Below are 22,126 nucleotides of genomic sequence, written 5' to 3' on the forward strand. Positions count from 1 at the left end.
CCTCCGCATTAGCAGAATTGAAGCTAGCAACTTTTGCTCATACTTGATCAGTAGATAATTGATTGAACATTAATTTTGAAGTATAAATATCACTCTCATTTTTTATGGAGATAACAAATCATCTAGACAGGTAGACCCTCTTTTAAGTTTTATGTGGCGGATATTAAGGTGTTGCCATTTGTGGCTAGCCTAATCGGATTCAGGAGCCAAGGCAGCAGAAGGTTCGTCTGCTGCTTTGTTGTTGTTTGGCCCAGTAGCACCAGTACCGGGAGGAAGAAGATGATGATTGGTGTATAGAGTAAAAGGGTGACAATTGTGGCAACTTGGATGTGGCACACACTGATAAGGTCCTCCACCGTATCCACCACCGCCTCCATTTCCATTCCCATACCCAGGGCCACCGTAACCAGGCGTCCATCCTGAGCCACCGCCGCCACCTCCACCACCTCCATTTCCACCATTGCCAGGGCCACCGTAACCGGGCATGCCTCCAGGACCCGAGCCGCCTCCGCCTCCGCCTCCGCCACCACCACCATTTCCCGGGCCACCATAACCAGGCATGCCTCCAGAACCTCCACCACCCCCACCGCTTCCACCACCATTGCCAGAGCCACCATAACCAGGTCCACCGTAACTACCTCCACCACCACCCCCACCTCCTCCGCCACTACCACTACCGCTGCCTTGTCCATAACCACAGCCGTCCCAAGCACCGTATTGGCACCCACCATTGCTACCTCCGCCATAGTATGGCTCACCCCAGCCGCCTAGTACACGCACCTTGGGTTCATGATCACCAGTGAGCAAATTGGCTCTGTGAGCAGAGGACACTGATAAGCTCAGCATAACCGTAAAGGCTACGTAAGCCCAAGTTGATGCTGCCATTTTCAGAATTTAGAGGACGTTAAGCTATATTTACTGATTTGATTAACACTTTTTTTATATTATACATTTTGGTCTGTATGTTACATTACATGCACATATTTATAGCAGGAGGCTTGAACAGTTTCTTGAGTGCATGGCATTGTTTTCTCATGGTCATTTTCCTGAGAAAGTGGTACAAAATAAGTTGCATAAAACAGAAAGCAACATGTCATGCATTTCGAGTTGGTTCAATTCTGTTGTTCATGTTTATCTGCAACGCCATAAGTGCTTATGGATGGATATCTTGCTTTGGAGTTCCTCAACAAAGTCTTTGAAGAGAATTGATGTACGTGTACAACTATCATCATTCTCCTTGTGAAGTACGTCCAAATTATCTCGTCAATTAGACTGTGTACAGTATATGGTTCTCTATCTTGGCTCAATCAGAAAAGGAATTCAAAGTCATGATAACTCAGTTTAAAGTTGAAACTAGTCAAGTCATATATGATAATCCAGTTCACACATTTAAATTTCATATTCAAATTATTTGATAATAAAATATTAAACATTTGAATTAATTAAGTAGCACTGAATTTTCTGGACAAAACTAGTTTTCAAAAGTAAATGATAAGTTATACACTTATCACTGAATGTGATGTGTATTTAAATGTATTATATTTAATATTTAACAATTTAATAATTTAATTCAGATTTCAGATTTCATACTTCAATTTTATCAGACTCACACACAACTTGTTTCTTTTTTTTTTTTTTTTAACTCAAACAAGTATAGTCATATAGGATCAATTCTCAAATCACTATAGTATGATTATTAAGCAAAGCCGAAGAATCTAAAAATGCCCCCACAGGCCCCAAGTCCCTGATTGGGAATCTAATCCATATATCACTTCTTGCCTGGCCTTTACCATCTCGCTTGCAACCATATACAATGGGATCCACGGCGATGCCATGTCTAATGTCTTCAGTTTGGATTTGATCCCTGATTGGCCACAAAAATACAAGTCAGTCGCTGCAGGTCTGTGATTGCAAGAGATAAAAAGTGAATCCTCAATCCACTATTGCTTCTACGTACGTGACAGCTTTTTCTTTTGTGGATTGGAAAATTAATCCAGATCCCATACATGTTCTAGCACTATTCATTACTCTGGTTTCAAGAAACAGTAAATAAATAAACCCTTAAAGTTCATTTCAATCAGAAAAAAATAGACTTTCAGCCACTGGACATATTACTAGCTGGAAAGTATGGCAAAAGCAGAAGAGGGTCTCATCTATCATCTATGCTTTGTTTTCATTCTAAAAGATTGAAGTCGATTCTGTTACTTTCTTGCTTGCTTTTATTTTCTTTTGGAAGACTTTCTCATCCACCACAAATTTCGCACCATGCTAATTGCCAATGAACAAGATATTCTTTGGACCCGATGGTCCTTATCTACCATATTTGCCTTTTTTCAATTTTCACGAGGAGCCAATCAATCCTCTCTGATTCACGAGCATGCTTCAGGTGAGAGCTATTTATCATTAATTTCACCAGCGGTTTCACTATCCCAAGTTCAACCCCAAAAAAAAAAAAAACTAATGAGTTTTCATCTATTTGATCCGGGATTTTGTAAATTGCTTGATTCTAAAAATTTGTATGTTTAGTATTTTCATAATATGGGACTACCAACATAGGAGAGTTATACAATTTAGTGAATAATGTATGTTTCCTAGTCCTTACATTTTAATCCATAGAACTCAAAGGAGCACAGTTAGAATAGGGGTTACTCAGTTCAATGTTCAAATTTAGCCACCCCTTTAAAAATTTCATTTTTTTCCATAATTTCAAACTTTTTTTTAATACGGGATTTTTTCCCTCAGTTATGTGTAGCTCTTAAATACTCTCCCCAACCCCCCCCCCCCCTCCCCTCCCCAAAAAAAAAGCTCAAGAATATGAATTCATGGTTCCGCAACTTTAATGAAATTGTCTTTCATGGTCCTCAAATATTACGAGAGGATAGTTTAGAATGTGATTACTTCATGCACATGATGATAAATGAAAATTATTTTTCACAAACTTTCATGCACCTTGCCTCCCGCATTAATTATGAGGTGAGAAATCAAGAGTTTAAATCTTGTTCCCTATCAACATGTTTTTATATAAAAATTGTTTTAAATCAATATAAGTGCGTAGTGGTGTACCTTCAGTCTCCGTCAGATTTCCTTGACTCAGTTAGGCCACCCCTTAGAGTAAGGTTCCTCCGGTGTAGGAGTAGGAATAAGTTAGGCTAAATTAGATGTGCCGTTATGACAACAAAAAAAAAAAAAAAAAAAAAAACTTTCATGCACCTTTAAACAAGTTAGAAGTCATTAAAATAAATTATAGAATATGAATGAAAAGTAGTTATAGTTTATAGTTTGAACATTATTTTGTTCATAATAATTTAAACATTGAATTTCTTTTCTTACAAGCTAAAATACGTTTGGAAAATTTCATTCTCGAAATATTTGTACTTTGTTCAAAGTTCAAAATTTGCACCAGCAAAGGAAATCACAAACAAACAAACAAAAAGGAAAAAGCACACAATGCTCTAATAAAAGAGTGAAAAAGACTTTAAAAAGCAAGGCCAAGAAAGAAAAAAGAAGGTTTATACCAAAAAAAATTGGAAGGAAAAGAAAAAAGGAAAAACCCAGAAAATAGCGAAAACCGCAGGCCATATATAGCCATAGGACGGGACCCTGCGCAGACTCGCTGACTCCTGCCTGCTTTGAGAATTTTGCTTCGGCGAGATTGGGAGAGACAACAAGAGAGAAGCCAGAGAGGAGGGAAAGTGAAAAGAAAATGGGAGGAGGGTCGGTGAAGGAATTGAAATCGAAAGCCGAGCTGGAGAAGACATTGGCAGAGAAGACAACGGTGATTTTACACTTCTGGGCATCATGGTGTGAAGCTTCTAAGCAGATGGACCAAGTCTTTTCTCATCTTTCCACTGATTTCCCTCATGCCCGCTTCTTCAGAGTAAACCCTTTTCCCCTTTTCTCTCTCTCTCGTTATAATGATATTTTTTGATATCCTTATCCATTCTTAATTGCATCCCTATTGCAACTGTGTTTTAGTTGATTTAGTCGATGAATTTTCTTTCATCTTGGACATTTTTTTTAACCTTTTTTTTTTTTTGCTGTTATGCTGCTTTCTTGGTTCTTAAATTTGGGAGGAATAGAGGTTGAGTGTTTTATTATCATTATGCACTTATTATTGTTCATAAGTTATAATTAATTAAACTCGTGAAGCCTAATGGGAGTATGTAAATTTTGAGAAAAATGGGTCCTTGATGCCAGAGGAATATGTCAGAAGAAAAAAATTTGATAATGGTGTAGATGTGATTGATAAAAGGAATATTTTTAATAGCTTAATGTATATAGGATTCAAATTAGAAGTTGGGCGTACAAGGTAAATGAGATATCTTGTTGGGCTGAGGCAGTGATTCTTTGTGGGCACAGGAAATGTGTATTGGACAAGCAGCAATCATTATCTATTTCTGTCAAAGTGTTAGTCTGGAAGCAGAACTGGTTAACGACTCTTTTTAATGGGTCAGAAAATGCCACATTAGAAATCTAGTGATGATTCCAACTTGCACGTAATAAGTCTAATAATCTTCAGTCAGGGTTTTATTACCTTTTATGGTAGTTGGTGGAAGGAAATCAAGATATCAGAAGGGTAGAGCTGATCCCAACTGGTAGCTTGATTTTGTTTTGTCTTTTGATGATTTTGAAAGGGCTGACCTGGTTGAATAATAACATCCTTATCAAAAAGGAAATTAACTTTTTTCCTTTAATGAAATACCCCAAAAAAATGGAAAAAGTCAAATGATGATTAGGTAGAAAGTGTAAGGTCTTAATTTTTGATGCTTGTATAGAGCAAACATTGTAATTGGAAAAAGTTTCTCTTCATTTAGGTAGCTGAAGATTGAAGGAACTCTGCCTTTATAAGGGATTCCAATCCTCTTCCGCATTCCTTCCCGTTCTTCTGCCAAACTATCATAAGCTTTAGTAACTCATGTTGCTTTCTCATCTTTTTGTGCCTTTTGTGTATAAAATATGCTCCCATGGTGAGCTAGGAATCCTTTCTGAGCATTTATCTTTCCAGAATTTTTGAACTATAATTGTGTACCAATTTTCTTATGAGGATGACAAGGACTTAACTGGAAATAAGTTGAATCATTATCCATCATTTTTGTTTGTCGGGAGGTAGTCTTGGCACTTGGCACCAATGTACGATGCATGAGCCGGTAAGAGAATACATAGACAGTAGGGATATAGAAAGCTGGAATAAGAAATAGGGTAACAGAATCATGTAATCCGGTGTCCTAGGAAGCAGGTAGAATTGAGATAGAAGTTTAATTATCTGCGTATATTGGCTACATGATTATGTAGTTGGTTCCCTGCCTTGCTCCTCATAATTTAATTGTAAACATTGTAGAAACAAGAATCCGTACCGGGTTTGGAATAAAACTAGTTACCTGTTATCACGAGTGATAGGAGCAGGAAATGGTTTGAGTGAAATTGAAACCACAAACTATGATCCTCAAGGTGTTATTTATGCACTCCATTCTACATTGTGTAATTTTGAGCTATTTAACTTTTTTACAAACTGCCTGAGGTTTACACCTCTAAGATTAGGAAAATACTGATGATTTGAAGGTTAACCCTTTCTCTGTTCTTGCTTTTTAACTTCTTGGGTTTTGTGGTCTGAAGGCTCTTTGTCTGGGTGAATATTAGACTTGAGGAAAGGACTGTATTTTGGGATTTGCTATCTGCTGTACACTTTGATTTTGTATAGTGTTGACCTTTCTTGAGAAGTGCACTACTCTCTGTTAATTCATTGTTCATCACTTCCTCTGTGTCACTACAGGTTGAAGCTGAAGAACAACCAGAGATTTCTGAGGCATATTCAGTTGCTGCTGTGCCTTACTTTGTCTTCTTCAAGGTAATTTCAAGTTGTAATTCTACTTCTCAAGAGCGTTCAGCTTTTTTCTGCAGTCTGTTGTGTTTTGCTCCTTCTGGAGTTTTTAACTTAATTTAAGAATGTATCTGGGAATGTTATGTGTCTTATTTTCGAGCCTTTCATGTGTAAGTTTGTTCCTTTTTGGTGCTTTTAGGATGGTAAGAGTGTGGATACCCTGGAAGGTGCTGACCCCTCAGCTTTAGCTAACAAGGTTGCTAAAGTTGCTGGATCTGTCACTGCTGACGAACCTGCAGCTCCTGCTAGTTTAGGTATGGCTGCAGGGCCAGCAATCCTTGAAACAGTCAAGGATTTTGCTAAAGACAATTCTAAAGTGGAAAGCCATTCACCTGGCACTGGAAATGGGCTTAAATTGCGATTAGAACAGCTTGTGAATTCTCATCCAGTAATGCTCTTTATGAAAGGAAGCCCTGAGGAACCTAGATGTGGTTTTAGCCGGACAGTAGTCGACATCTTGATGAAAGAAAAGATCAAATTTGGAAGCTTTGATATTCTGACGGATGACGAGGTTCGTGAGGGATTGAAGAAGTTCTCCAACTGGCCAACATATCCTCAACTCTACTGTAAGGGTGAGCTTCTCGGTGGCTGTGACATTGTAACTGCTATGCATGAGAGTGGTGAACTTAAAGAAGTTTTGTTGGATCATGGAATTGAAGCATCTGATTCCTCTAAAGCAGAAGCAACAGAACCTGGAATGGGAAAGGGTGGCATCTCTGAGGCCTCTGGTTTGAGTGCAGACCTGAACTCTCGTTTGGATAGCTTAATTAATTCTAGTCCAGTTATGCTTTTTATGAAGGGGGAACCAGATACACCGCGTTGTGGTTTTAGCCGGAAAGTTGTTGATATTCTGAGACAAGAGAAAATAGATTTTAAGAGCTTTGACATCCTTACTGATGATGAAGTCCGTCAAGGCCTAAAAGTTTACTCAAACTGGTCCAGCTATCCTCAGCTGTACATAAAGGGTGAACTGATTGGTGGATCTGATATTGTGTTGGACATGCAAAAGAGTGGAGAGCTCAGTAAGGTTCTTGCAGAGAAAGGTATTCCTAATGGGATCACCCTGGAAGTGCGCCTTAAGCAGCTGATAACTTCTTCTCCTGTGATGCTTTTTATGAAGGGTACTCCAGATGCTTCACGTTGTGGTTTCAGCTCCAAGGTAGTAAACGCCTTGAAGGAGGAGGAAGTGGAGTTTGGATCATTTGATATTTTAACTGATGAGGAGGTCAGGCAGGGATTGAAGACCTTGTCAAACTGGCCAACCTTTCCACAGCTCTATTACAAGGGTGAACTGATAGGAGGTTGTGATATTATACTGGAGCTAAAAAGCAATGGCGAGTTGAAATCTACCTTATCTGAATAGGTTTAGGAAATGTAGGCTGAAGCGGTGCTACTCCCTACTACTGATGGCTTATTGATCTAGAAGTCTTTAAAAATGTTGTCCGCTGGAAAATGGTTTCAGAACCCTTGTCTTATATTTCTGCCCTTTTTAGGGAACCTTCTTCATGCTCTGGTTGCACATTCCTATAATTATTGGAGAATATTTTTGGATCATCATTGTCTTGTGCTCTTATTTAAAGAATCTACACACCAGACTTGGATAGTGTGGTGACTAGACTTGAATTTTGCAAGAAAACAACCCTAAATTTGCAGTTCCAGTTTCCATCACCAGATATTTTCCGCCTTGGCCCCTGACTTTTTTATTTTAAATTTTTTTTGGTTGAGTATTGGCTCCTGAATTTCATTAAAAAGCATGATTCATGAATAGTAAAAATCAGAAACAGATGGTGCAATAAGCTTGCCATTTTGCTTTCCCATGAACGTAACGAAGATACAAGAATATCTAGTTTGATCCTTAGCCAACATCAGAAGATGTGCTCCGGAGCCATGTTCATTGCAGAAAATTCTATAAATAAACCACGAGTACCACCATCAATATATGTTACACTCTAAGCAGACCCCTCCCCGGTTGAGGGCATGCCTTGATCATAGTGCTTAGCGATGAACTTCACAAAGCCAGTCATCAATGGAATCGTTTATTGAAACTACCTTGCGCAATGAATCCTAACAAGAGCCAAGCAAAATTCAACTAGTCTCCAAATAAGGTTTGCTTTCCCTTAACTGACACGATAGTAGTAAGATGTGGTAAAACTTGCTAGCAACATTAATCCAACCCAACCTGCATAACCTTTAACCTCTTCATCTGGGTTGATAACCTCCTAGTACACCATTATCTTTTTCTGAATCGGCTTCCATTCTTTTCAAAAGAATCAGCTGCCAGTGCACCTCTTCACCACCACTTGAACGCATATTATCAGATTCAAGCATAACAAGTATTCAACTTTCACGTACGACATTGATCATGCTCTTATTAATGCTTCAGTATCTTCCATGCTTCCCTTATCTCCTAAAAAGTTGTTTAGTTTTGTAAGGACACTTGGATCAGGCTTCCATCCTTTCCTCTCTCCACAAAAAGACAAAGCAACTTTCATGCATTCCACAGCCTTCTCCATCTCATCCTTGTGCAGGTAGCCCGCTGATAATCTTCCCCAACTCTCTGGCATATGTGCTTTCCCTTCACCCATCAAACCTTTAAGCATAGCCTCAGCCTTCTCACAAAGCCCCTTCTCTATGTATCCCAAAATTATTGTGTTTGGCACTCGAAAATCATAGCAGTTGCCAGATGACTCCCACTCCTTTAGGCATTCCAGTGCTGATTCAAACTCATCAATCCTCACCAGACTCTTCAGCATATTTAGGTAATCCTTGTTGATACGCTTTTTAAAGGTGTTTTTCTCTAGCGCCCATAATCTAAAGACCTGAGCCTTGTTTCCCAGATTAGCATGCAGTGAGATAAGATGGTTATAACCTTCAGCGTCATTATTGTCCAGTATCTTCTCAGCTCTTTGAAGATAAATATTTGCCTCATCTTTTAGGCCTTCCTTGATATAGAAATTTGCAACAACTGCATATGTGTTCCAGTCCATGCTGATGTTGGGTTGGTATTCCATTTCGCGCAAAACATTCTTAATGCCATCCATGTCCGACCTCACACCGAAAGAGTTAATGCAGAGTCTATAACTCAAATTATCAGGAGAAACCCCATTGTCTTGCATCTGAATTAGCACATCAGGGACTTTTTCATGTTGAGCAACCTTGGTATAAAGGAGCATGATATCATTGTATGCAACAGATGATAAGCTAAGACCTTTCTCTTTCATCATCTGCAGAAGAGACAATGACTTATCAGATTGGCGCTGGCGTGCATAGGAATGCAGGAGAGCACCATATGTCTTTTCTGTTTTATCTTCTTCACTCAAGTCAGTAAAATAATTTTCTGCAGAAAGATATCCATGTACTCTACCAATCAGATCAAGCTGCACAGCATGCTCGGTCGGTGAATACGTGAACATGCCACTCTTTTTCATCCATTCACAGACCTATTAATTAAAATCAGAAAGCAGTTTCTCAGTTTGACTTTTCTTTGCATGAGTCACAACTTAATTCTGTAACTTTCAAGCAGCCATCCAAACAAACATGTAATTCTGTTAATCAGCAACTTAAGAGATGACAAAGAAAAGTTTTGAAGTTTAGACTTGTGCTACAATACGAGTGACAGCCTCTGAACAACACTCAAAATATAAAATGTAGAACTTCAGTTAATTACAGCGAAAAAGAAAACCAAGGATTGGGCCAATATTTCTCTGGAATGGTTTGGTGGTATTGTCCCAAGGCAACCCGAGGTAACTAGGTACCACTACAGCAGGAACCCTAAAAGCTCGTTTTATTACAGAATTTAGGTCTGGAAAACCCAGGATCTCTTTGAATTCCAGGCGGTTCATGCCAATCTGTGTTTCATTTAAAGTTACCCGTAGAAGAAATGAACAATAATTTGCACTTTTAGTGTAAAAAGAAAAGAAAGAAAGAAAGAAAACGTCAGTGAGGAAAAAGTGAAAACAACTCCACATATCGCACAAGACTTCAGAGAAACATGCAGCCCACAGCTCTTGTAAGGCTTTCATATTCCGAAAGAGGTTGTTCGAAAACATATTCTAACAATCACCATTTCCATGCGAATTCCCATTATGTCTTCATAAAATGTCATGTCAAAGCCCTGCCAAGAAAAAGAAACTTCTCCACTACATAGGAGAGAGTAGATACACATGACCACCCCAATCCGCCTAACATTTGTTTCTATTTATTGACAAGAAAAAGCTTAAATTCATTTTTTTTTCGGTTAAAAGCCTTGATATATGCGCACATGATGAACTAATAGTTGAAGGCACTCACAAGCACTACAAGGCTTGGTCCAAAGTTCAGGGAAACTATTAAGTTGCATACGCCGAATACTACCCCTCTTACTTCCAACTAATATACATGAAAGTTTAGCATAAGGAGTTCAGTTTAAGGAAGTAGTGAAGTAAAGGGGATAGCATTTGACAATTGACAGCAACTTTCAGAATTTAGGACAAATTTTGAAAAAAAAAAAAACCAATTCAATAAAGAAACAATTTTTGCAACAATCAACCAGAAAAATGAAAGAAAGAAGAAGAAGAACAAGAAGACAGAGTAGTTAGCATTATGGAAGTACCTGGAGGGCGTGAGAGAATCGACTGCGTTTGCGGAGGTCGTGAATGATGCGAAGAAGCTCCGCGAATCGAACTTTCTGGCCGCTTTCGACCCATTGGTCCAGAACTGGTCCAATTTTGGTTTTAGGATTTCCCAACGGGCTGATTCTGGAGTAGAGCGTCTCTTTCTTCTCCTTCTTCCTGATCTCCTCCCCCTCCCTGTTGCTCTGGTTGCCACCCCTACTACTGTTAATTACTATTTGATTGGTGCAGTAGAATTTCTGAGTGTTTTTTACGCGGGAATTGACTGAAATTAGGGTTTGAAACAGGGATAGTCGACGGCTCAGTGATTGCATTTTCAGCATTTGTTCCTTTGTTTGAAGTTCTGAATTAAGGTGGCAGGGGCTTTGATGAGGAATATGAAGAGTGGAACGGGTTATATTGTAACTGGTCAATATCAAACTTGCCCACTAAAGTCAGAAAGATTTCAGTTAAGTCCCTGCATCAGATCTCCAATTTGCTATTGTTCGGGTGACTTGTCATCCTAAAGTTATCTCAATTGACTATACAAACATGTTTTTGAAATTATCGCGTGTGATTCGTATCTATTTGGATTGGCTGTTTTTGAGGTGTTTTTAAAAAATTGTGCTGTAGCAGAGTTTTTAGATTATATTTTGGGATATTTTCAAAAAATATTTTGAAATATTTAAGAGTAGAAGAGTTTTTAGAATATATTTTGAAATATTTTTTAAAATTTTAAAAAAATTTAAACTAATTTTTAGATTACCTTTTAGAGCACTTTTTAAAAATATTTATTGTATTTGAAAAACTAGTTTTTAAAAAACACTCCCATCCTAGACGAAAAAAAGTTTTAAAAAATCAACATACCATAATAGTCCACATTCATCAAATTGTCTTAAGGTTGTTATTAGTTTGAGTCTTTTAAGTTGCTCATGGAATTGGTATTACATATACAATAGATGGTTTCTTTGTTGATGCTCCCATAATAAATTTTTAGATGGTCTAAGCATGCACTTTAACCATAATGGATCTTCCGTCCCACCTCCTATGCCACTTTCTATTTCATTTTTTTTTTATAGTATATTACTATTTTTCCTTCATAAAAATCATAAACATCATTTTAACTGTGTGTATGAAATTGTTGGCAAATTTTATTACTTTTTCTCGTGGTTGAGCAATTAAACACATAATTTCTTTCGTGATTTTTGAAATTTACTTAATACTCACTTGTACTTTATGTAAAAAAGCAGGACGGAGGAAAATGTAACTTTATAGATGCTTTGAGGGTCACAAACCTAATGTGTGGATTTTTTGAAAATTAATAGTATTTTGTCATTTTTTTTTCTAGCCAAAATACCCGCAAAGTGTTTTAAGACCCAAAAAAAAAAAAAGCAAGAATTTGGGGGTAGATTTAAAAATATTACAATTTCCTTACTTTCTTCGTCGACATCAAAAATACCAATCAATTCCTTACATAATTTGGTGAGATTGATTGCGAAAAGGGAAGAATGTACTTGTGAAATTTAATAACTTGCCGCGGGACAGTGAACTAATTCTAACAAATGGTGGTGTCTATTTATATATTTTTATTCACTTTGCACATTTACCCAAATTACAAGACGTTACTGAGTATGGTGCATTCTATCCACACAAAAAAAAAAAAAAATGCTAGTAAAAGTTGATCATACAAATTAACTTAATATTCTACACTTATAATTTATACCCAAGGGCAAGTATTGAAAATCACCTTCACCATTAGTTATGTAGAACCTCTTCTAAGCACGAGGTCTTGACCTTCATTAGTCGCATTCTCCAATAGCCAATTTTTCTGCATTTTGACCGTGTTTACATTTAAACACAAGTCCAACTTTCCAAAAAAGAAACGAAATCATTCTGTTCCATTTCTACCACAAACGGGTCATTGGTTTTGGGATTTATTCTTTAATGTTATGGTCATGGACTCATCGTCCCGTGACTCCCGTCCCGTTGCAGCTATAACGACATTTATAAAGGAATATTGCTTAATTCTTTTTTCAGACGATAACAAAACTTCCATTAATGACAAAAACATTTACATTGCTCCTTCATCATTTTTGGCTAATCTATTCAGCCAACTTGGAAAAGATTCTGTAGGAATATGTGTATATTGCTTAATTAACATTGTTAATTTATACTTCCTCTGTCCCATTTTGATAGTCCTAGTTTTTTTTTTCTACACAATTTAAGAAAAAGTAGTTAATTTTGTTGGAATAATAAATTTAGATTGCTATTTTTCTAAAATATCCTTACATTAAATAGAGTACAACTTTATATTAATTATTTATGAGAACTTGAATTGATGGTTTATGAGAACTTGAATTGATGATCAAGAAAGAATCAATCCTCATTTTACATTATTTCACATTTTGGCTTGAAAGAATAACAGAGTTGGCTTTTCATATATCAATATGTTTTGAAAAATCTAAATGTATTAAATGGGGTAGGTTAACAATCTATATTAAATAAGGTAGTTTATACTAATAACAACCTACATTGAATAAGGGTATTTTAGAGAAATTAAAAGATAACGACATTCTTCAATTGAAAAATTGATTACAATTTGACACAGATAAAAAAGAAAAACAGAATTATTAAAGTGGGACGGAGAGAGGAGCATATATTGAAGTCCTTGCCTTGTTTCTTTTCTTTTCGCCCGCAATTCAATCATTTCATGAGTACGTGGCCTTGGCTTTTTTTTTTTTTTTTTCTTCACAGTGCTAGAGTACGCCCCAACTAATCCCACTGCGTGACAGAGAATCGAAGCTGCTCATGGGCTACAACCACCGGACCGAACCCAGACTGGGCTGAGTACGTGGCCTTGCTGCTAGAGAAGAACAAGAACGAAGCTGCTCATGTGCTTGAAGAATCAAGAAAGGAGTCGTGCTTTTGTTGCATGGAACCTAATATCATGCACCTTAACCAATTCACCCACAGGTCTAGTAGTACTATTTTCTTCTTGTTTTTTTTTTGCCCCCCAATAGATGAAATCGTGATTCATGAGGTTGCCAAAACTGAACTTACCACTAACTGAGGGGTGACAAAATAATTCTTGACTATCCCATTTTCACTTATGGCTTGTTTTACTCATGCTGCACCATGATTTGATTTGTGTGTTAAATAACTGGTGAACGTGCCCCATTTACGAGGTAGGCAAACCTGTAAATCAGAAAAATGCTAGTATTACAAAACCATATGAGCCAATCATGAACCTAGATCAAATATATGTTATTGGTGAGAAGTTTTTGAATCCCATGTTTCTTGGTCTGATTTTTCTCAGTGGCATTAAAAAATTTTTGATTTCTACTTATGACTCAAAATGTCAGCATTTAATGCTAAACAATTGTTTTTCGAATAATTGAGGTGTCTATATCCAAAAGTAAAGCAACTTAAAATTAAAAAGCGACGTAATCCATTCTGATTAAATACAAAGAATAATTAACCAGAACCAAACGGGCCAATAGATAAAAAAAAAAAAAAAAAAAAAAAAGCAGTGCGGAAAGCGGGCTGAGTATATGTGCTTTCATCAATATTTAAGCTTGAAGTCAAATATACAAGTTGCTTGCTATTACCATCATAAACTATTCCTACAGACAATCTTTGCATAAGATTTCATGCAGATTGCCTTTTTGAATTCGACTCAAACCAGGAAAAAGACTAACCACAATGGTTCTAAAGTTCAATGAACCAAAGGGACAGCAAACATAAATAAATAGTCCATTATTGCATCCCAAATCCCCAACCTCCAACAACCAACCATGGTCCGAAGCAGCTAGCATAACCTCCTGACTTTATTGTGGTGATCGTCCCAGTAAAAAGAAAGGCACTCCATCAACTTCAGCTCCAGTGTTTTGAAGTGGGCTATCTGCATTTGGAGCTCCATTCTTTCTTTCTTCAGATTCTTGTTTTCCTGCATGAGTAGCAGACGAGTAGTATTATTTTCCTCAACCGTGGATGAAGGGCTGTTGTTACTCTCTTCTGATGCTTTCAGATACTGAGGAAAGGCGCTGGGCTCGCACTTCTTCCGGTGTATCTCCGACAGCAGATGCCGGCACCCCTTCTGGAATTTCTCGTGCTGGAATTCCCATCTCTTAGATGCTGTTTTCTTGAATCCCTATGAAGAAACCAGAATTGACATTCTTGTTAGTTCTCTTCTGGGATTTGTACCAAAAAAAAAAAAAAAAAAGAGTACGTGGTGTAGTTGAATTCAAAAAATACACTACTCTATCTTCAACTTTCACTAATTTTCACTTTGGCCCTTAAAAGTTTGTTCAGTCTTAAAAAATACTAACCATTAAAGAATAGGGTACACAGTCCTTATGATTATGGAATATGGAAGAGCTACAGCGTTAACGAACCATTATTATGATTTTGGAATATTAGGTCAAAAAACAACCCAAAAAAAAAAACAAAGAATCAATGCCATATGGTGAGAATTGCAAAATGGCCTTAACGTTGAAAGATTTACTATAAAGCATAAACAACAATATCGTACTTCTTGAAAGTTGGTGGGATTGTCATTTCATTGCGGAAAATCATATGCTGTTCGCTAAACGTAAACACCATAGTACTGATTTCAAAAACCATTCATGTTGACCAAACTCAAAAGCATTTATCATCTGATCTTCTTCGTGTTTGGCTGCTTTGGCACCTCGACCTACGATAATAGTTGGAATTGGAACCAAGAAGAGGAGTATATATTATGACTATACACATAGTATTAATTAAGTATAGGAAGTTTCGGTGCTAAGTAGTGCAGTAGATTACTGGTACTAATTAAACGACAAATAGTCAAAAGAATTCTCAATTTGTTTTTCAAACGGAATCTTCAAAGCAGAACTAACAACAAGATGCATTAAATAATCTTTTCCTGTAGGAGGAAGAGGATAAACGATTAGATACCTTCTTTTTCCAACTACTAAATTTATTGTGGAATCAGGAATGTGGAAACCTTCCGAGTCTACGTTGGCCTTCTATAAAGAAACTGAGCATTCACATTTAGACTTGAGTGTATTCTAAACAAGTGCTTTGTTATTCTACGGCGAATTAAGTCAAAACATTTATTCTTATTCTCCTAAGATTCCAAACCAGCAGTGTGATTGTTTTGACTGCTGTGGTTATACTGCCAAGAAATGGTTAATATTACGACAACGCAGCCACCTTTTTCATTTCATATTTCAAAACAATTAATAATTTGTTAGAAAAAGAAAAAAAACAAATACCAGCCCATCAGAGCAAAGTCAATCAATGGAAAGCTTAAAGAAGATTATTGAGTTTGTTAGGAATTGGTCCATGCGAGAAGGGTTTGTCTGGAGAAGTAATCATATGGGAAAAAAATGTTTTTTTGTTGCATAATGAACATGTTTTCCAATCAAATTTTTTTTTCTATCTTCTTAATCACATTTGTATTTTGCATGTATTACCTTACAAAAAAATTACACTATTATTCTAAAGAATTTATTCCGAACAATCTTCTATTTTAAAGAACATTTCATCATTTTGTGTTGAATGAAAAGCTTGACAGCTTATTTGGACTTTTTAAAAAAATTTTGGAAACTCTTCTCAAAGAAAAAACCACTCAACTTTGCAAAGTTTTGTGTGAAATGAATAGCTTGACAACTTATTGGATTGTGTTTTCCAAAGTTTTGTTCGTGTTTATCCCTATGCTTGCACACAGTCAAATCAGCCGACATCTTTCACACATTAAGGTTTCGTATGCATTTGTTCCCAAAACAATAATTATTCCAAGTTAGCCTCTCATCTTCCAAAAGTGTTTAGAGGCAACATATCCTACTAATATTCTTGACGCATCAAATCAAGATTAAATCAAATTACTTTTCTCTACTGCAGAATGGCCCGAGGATGATGCATGTAAAACAACCAATAGTAACTTTACTTTTCTCATCCCTGTTAATTACACGATAATAGATCAAATTAGACGTTCATGAATTCAAGATTTAATTAACCACTCTCCTGTAAAGTGTCCTTCACATCAAGCCTGAATATTCATTCTAACTCTTGACTAAGGCATTTTCACTTTATCTTCATGCATTCTGGCTATGGAATATAGAATATGTGCTGAACTGAGCCACAAAGAGAAGCCACACAAACACCCACATGATACATGCAAACTGCAAAATATGTCAAACTTGAGAAGGAGGATTATCAAAAAGGGCCATTAATATGCAAATTAATCAGAGAGAAGACAACACACACACACACACACACAATTATGGAGTCAAGGAAGAGGGAGACTCACATAGGTATTGAGCTGTCGAATGAAGCTAGAGAAATTATTATGCTTGAAATATCTAGGCAACATGAGCTCAGAAAACTCAGCAGGAGACCAAACAACAAAACCGGTTCCATCAGCGGTCCATGACACTACCCTTTGGCCCCAGCTTCCTCTTTCAATTGCTTCCCTGCGACCCCTCTCTTCTTCCTCCTCCAAAAGGTCATAGGTCTTGGATAGAAATGGAGCCGGGCTCTTAATCCTCGATGAAGAAGATGACGACTGCCCCACGATTGGTCTCCTTCGCTCTCTAGCCATTCTTGAATTGTCTAGAGAACTCAAGCAGTTCTACTGTTTGAATGCATATTCTCTTCTGCTTAATAATTATGGACCCGCTTCTTGGAAACTACTAGTTCTGTCATCTGTGGAAGATGCTACTAATACGGGCAGTACTATATATCTTTCTTTCGTCGCACTGTTCTTGTCGCTTTCTTTGTCGACTGAGTGCATATTTCTACGCTTTTCGCAAGGGGGACCCAAAGAGACATAGTCCGAAAGTGGATATTTTTCCATCTTTTGCTTTGGATATTATTGGTTACTTCGTTTGAAAGGATAGTAGAATTTTCGTGGTGTCTATTATAAGTTTGGGAGACGTGTAATTTGAATATGTCAATGAAATGCCATTTAGTGATTCATAGACCAACCAATCCAAAAGGATGTCTTTCTCGTCCGGAAAGATTAATCGGTGGCACAATTAGTGCGGTCGCCGAAGTAGAAGAAGAAGATAGAGTGTAATTTACAGTCAATTTCCTATAAAGAGTCGGATTCACATGACAAATAGTTTACTTAATTACTCTCAACATAACTAACTCGAATACTCATCTTGAAGTACAGCTAGCTTTAAGTGACTGATTTCTGTAGTTAGTACTAGTATTAGATTAAATGCATGGTGAGACAAAAAAAGAATCAACTAGAGTTCCTAGGTATCATCAATTTATTAAATCGCCTCAAAAACTGCCTTCTTCTCATGTTGCCCCTCTGAACATTTGATTGAACCAATTCGCCCCCTGTGCTAGTATGGCATGCTGTTATAACTTTCTCAATCGAATACAATTGGATCAAAAAGCCTAATATTTGGTCGAATCGGTCATGTGCAAAAGCACATGGTTTCGTAGAATGACTAAATTACCCCCAAGTTCTTAACTACCAAATTTTTTAATTACTTACTCGTCTTGATGAAGAATTTTTAAAACAATCTAGTTATTCTTTAATTTTGTGCAACTTTTGGTTTATTATCATAATTGAAGCATATTTTGATATATATATATATATATTAGTTTATCGCTACTATATTTTGAATCTTTGCTACAACTTAAAAATGTATTGAAAAATGTAATTGTTAAGTAGATTGTCTTTTATGTCTTATTCTAAAGTTCTTAATTACAATGTGTGTAATTATAGAGTTCATCTTGACTCAATTTATTAGTTTAAAATTTTTGTTCAAAGCATTCTTGGGAAATTTTATATAGTATGAAGAGGGTAATTTGGTCGGTTCACGAAACCATTTCAGTTGCACATAAAATTTTAGCCTGAGATTGACCTGTTCAACCAATCGTACATAATTAGGACAATTATAATAGCATAGGAAGTGGATGGGTTCAATTAAACATTGAGACGGGCAATTTGAAGAAGAAGCATGCTTTGAGGGGGTTAATTGGAATTAACCCAATTATTATTAACTTGATGTATTCGCAAAATTTTAATTTTGGGATCCAAAATGTTGATAATCACATGCACAGTTAAAATCTAAATGCAGTTATTCAATTGAAAATTAGTATTGATCACATCCCAAAAAACTGCCCTTAATTTTCCTAGCAAATAAAATAAAATTTATCATAAACACAAAGTTATGCTCCCCTCTCCCTCTCCCCCCCCCTCCTCCTCCTCCTCCTCCTCCTTTTTGGAAACGAGAAGAACACAAAAGGGAAATTCATTACTTCAATAAAGACGGCACTATATAGAAGTCAGAATAAAGTGGTGTTTTTTCTTTTGTCCACACAAAATCTTTCTTCCTCAAAGGCAAAAGATCACACTGCACGGCCCCAACACAAACTGCACGACCGTGACAAAAAAGCTTCCATCTTCCTTAGCGATGATGCGTTGAAAGTAACATATATGTGCCGCGAAAGAATTCGAAGAACTCACGGAAATTTGAGGAAGGGCCGCGAAAGCTGACTTCAATTTAGAAGACTGTGGCGGCGACTGATGTCATATGCGTTTTTCACTTTTCAGCTCCAAAAAACAGAAAATGGATCCAATAGCGCAACGATCTTCTGTCCCACATCTTGTGCCACTCTCTGTCCCACTTTTTATTATATTACTATTTCTTGTACATAAATATCATGTTTTAGTTCTTTTTTTTTTCTTAAGATTCAATAACTATTAATTGAGTAGCACACAATATTTAACAAACTCAAAAAATCAAAATGCATAAAAAAATGGGATTTTTTAATGAATTTTCTGCTGTATTTTTTAATTTTCTATTATGTATTGCTTTTTTGAACCTGTCGTATTTATTTTTTATTCAATTAATAGTTATTGAATCTTAAGGAAAAAAAAAGAACTAAAACATAATATTTATGTAGGAGAAATAGCAATATAATAAAAAGTGGCACAGGATATGGGACAGAAAATCCGTTGCGATCCAGCGCAACGATCTTCTGTCCCACATCTTGTGCCACTCTCTGTCCCACTTTTTATTATATTACTATTTCTTGTACATAAATATCATGTTTTAGTTCTTTTTTTTTTCTTAAGATTCAATAACTATTAATTGAGTAGCACACAATATTTAACAAACTCAAAAAATCAAAATGCATAAAAAAATGGGATTTTTTAATGAATTTTCTGCTGTATTTTTTAATTTTCTATTATGTATTGCTTTTTTGAACCTGTCGTATTTATTTTTTATTCAATTAATAGTTATTGAATCTTAAGGAAAAAAAAAGAACTAAAACATAATATTTATGTAGGAGAAATAGCAATATAATAAAAAGTGGCACAGGATATGGGACAGAAAATCCGTTGCGATCCAATAGCGGTGTACTTTCCCCAACATACGGAGTACAAAATACTGCCTTCGTGGTAATTCTACTAATTTGTAAAAATTGGTACTCTAGCGTACAAAAATGAATATCATTTTACAAGTCAATGATTTTTTTAATGTTACGCTTCACATATTAATTAATGTGAATTATATTCAACTATGACTGCTAACAAGAATTCATTTTGGTCGTTGTCCTGGTTATTATTCAGGTAATAAAATCATATTTGAATCAAATTTAAAAATATGAAGTGGACAAATATAGGTGGTTGGTCATTTTGTTTAATTTGGATCCGGCGTCTGATCTAATATATTTTGCAAATAGGTTTATTCTCTTGAATTTACTAATAATAATATAACTCTAGAATTGACATGCATCTAAACCTAGTCGTACCAAAGGAAAGAAAACGTGTAAATTTAACAATGTTGTTACATTCATCAGCCCACATCATTCGTCTAACCTTTGCCTTTGGAAGAAGAGTTTCTAATTTCTTGCAACAATTGCTGCAACGAACAGAAAGATTTCATGATTTTATGTTTTCCTTGCTCTATGGTAAAACATATTTTTTGTCAAGTGTAGAAAAATTCTAAATCAAGTACGAGTCAAGGAAATCAAGCACATGCAGCTTCCATTGAAATGTGGAACCGGACACCAAGAACTAACAGGCAAAAACATCCACCCCTGAACAAAAAACCAAAATACAAAAAACATACGCAAAAGAAATCAGGTGCCATGAGGATATAAAAGTAAGTTGGTAGCAAACCTGATTTGACTATGCGCTCTGGGTCCCCTTTGGAGACTATTTTTCGTGGTTTATGGCTTTATGCCCATTGAATTGAAGTGTTGAACTCCCCCAAAAAAAAAAAAAAAAAAAAACTATAGCTTTCTTCTCAAAAAAAACGTCTTCGATCGTGAAACTCCTAATTCATGCAATATATTATGCTTATTCAATCCTGAATGTTGTAATAGATTCAAGCTATATATGGAACTTGGTCTGGAGAAGACAAGCCTGGAGGCATATACAGATTAAAAAATGGTTTCACTCGGAGACTTTTCCATGCATGACATGCCCTTGAAATTGAATTCAACTGCGTATTCGTGTCCTTGCTTGCGTTAGCTTAGAAAGAGAAAAACTTCTCACATCAGGAACTCGCATAATAGTCTTAAAAATTTATCCAATAGAATCACCATCCGAATCTTTAGCTTTGCACGACGGAATTATGTGTTATGTAAAATTTATTTGGTGCATATAAACAGATATATACACATATGAATCACGAATTCTTTTCTTTGACAATAGGTTAATTGGTAGCTGCCTATATATCTTGTTTCAAATTAAACTATGAAATATGATTATAATTGTCTCCATCCACCCTGCGGCACAGGTAGGTTAGGTTTGTTCGTGATCAAGCGTGAAGTTGGCTATGTTGCCAAAGTCTGTAGTTGGAACATTATTATACTTTGTATTATTAGCCCCTGCAGTTGTAAATCACTAAAATGTGAATAAAGAAGTTTGGAACCTGATTAAAAAGACTTGACTCAAACTGGATTATGAATGTTGACTTGAAAATCTGACATCTTTTTATTGTTGTTCTTGAGGGTTTTGACTAGAAGAAGGGGCGTATTTATTAGCCCCAGAAAGACTGGGACAAACAATTCCATCAAATAGCTCTCACACACAAAAAAAAAAATGTAATGATGCGCTTTTACTTTGTGTTCAATGAATGATAAAATATAGAATCATCCAAAATTTAATAGAGGAAAGGTAGGATTTAAGAAGCAAGAAAGGAGAAGGAAATTTTGTACCCAGAACTTCTAAATCTTAGAATTCAACCTTAACCACTATAATTAACTTCATTCAGATCTTCTTTTACAAATCAAAAATATATCAGTGTTTGTCTCCAAAATATCACCAAAACTTAATTAAGTACCACGTCCCAAGATTTACAACGTTAACTGTGCCTACGACTTTGAAATTAATCAGAGCTCAGAAAGGGAAATCAGACTCATCTTAGTCAACAAAGATATATATATATATTTTTTTCAGTGAAACCCAAGAGACTTGGTAAAAGAAGCTAGAAATCAAAATGGTTCTCGAACATGCACGAAATTTGGGTCATTTGGTTGTATGGCAGACCCAAACTAAGGCCTTGTTATTAAGTCCTTCCTCAGTTGACACAAATTAGGGATGAAATAACTGTTTGGACAAGAAATATTTCGGAATTTGGCATCACTTGAGTTTGCTGAGAGGTTGAAATGGTCTGGAAAGCAATGTTGGAGGAGTTCA

At 36.2% G+C, this 22,126-nt stretch overlaps 4 protein-coding genes across 4 annotated transcripts; 1 reads left to right on the forward strand and 3 right to left on the reverse strand.

Moving 5' to 3' along the window:
- Positions 1–189: 189 nt before the first annotated feature.
- LOC113756787 (acanthoscurrin-2-like) lies at positions 190–885 on the reverse strand. Its single transcript, XM_027300332.1, has one exon. It carries the CDS (start codon positions 883–885, stop codon positions 190–192), a length of 696 nt encoding a protein of 231 aa, XP_027156133.1.
- Positions 886–3,556: 2,671 nt separating this feature from the next.
- LOC113760094 (monothiol glutaredoxin-S17) lies at positions 3,557–7,435 on the forward strand. Its single transcript, XM_027302668.1, has 3 exons — positions 3,557–3,877; positions 5,771–5,845; positions 6,018–7,435. Exons 1-3 carry the CDS (start codon positions 3,704–3,706, stop codon positions 7,239–7,241), a joined length of 1,473 nt encoding a protein of 490 aa, XP_027158469.1. The 5' UTR covers positions 3,557–3,703; the 3' UTR covers positions 7,242–7,435.
- A 228-nt stretch (positions 7,436–7,663) lies between these two features.
- On the reverse strand, positions 7,664–10,834 carry LOC113762386 (pentatricopeptide repeat-containing protein At4g21705, mitochondrial). The gene is made up of 2 exons (XM_027305827.1): positions 10,470–10,834; positions 7,664–9,318 (listed from the first exon to the last, which is right to left on the reverse strand). The coding sequence occupies exons 1-2, from the start codon at positions 10,809–10,811 to the stop codon at positions 8,239–8,241; spliced, it is 1,422 nt and encodes a 473-aa protein (XP_027161628.1). The 5' UTR covers positions 10,812–10,834; the 3' UTR covers positions 7,664–8,238.
- Positions 10,835–13,999: 3,165 nt separating this feature from the next.
- LOC113763309 (heat stress transcription factor B-2a-like) lies at positions 14,000–17,125 on the reverse strand. Its single transcript, XM_027307078.1, has 2 exons — positions 16,763–17,125; positions 14,000–14,617 (listed from the first exon to the last, which is right to left on the reverse strand). The coding sequence occupies exons 1-2, from the start codon at positions 17,051–17,053 to the stop codon at positions 14,276–14,278; spliced, it is 633 nt and encodes a 210-aa protein (XP_027162879.1). The 5' UTR covers positions 17,054–17,125; the 3' UTR covers positions 14,000–14,275.
- Positions 17,126–22,126: the final 5,001 nt, after the last annotated feature.

Source organism: Coffea eugenioides, chromosome 2 (assembly GCF_003713205.1).
Source record: "Coffea eugenioides isolate CCC68of chromosome 2, Ceug_1.0, whole genome shotgun sequence".
NCBI lineage: Eukaryota > Viridiplantae > Streptophyta > Magnoliopsida > Gentianales > Rubiaceae > Coffea > Coffea eugenioides.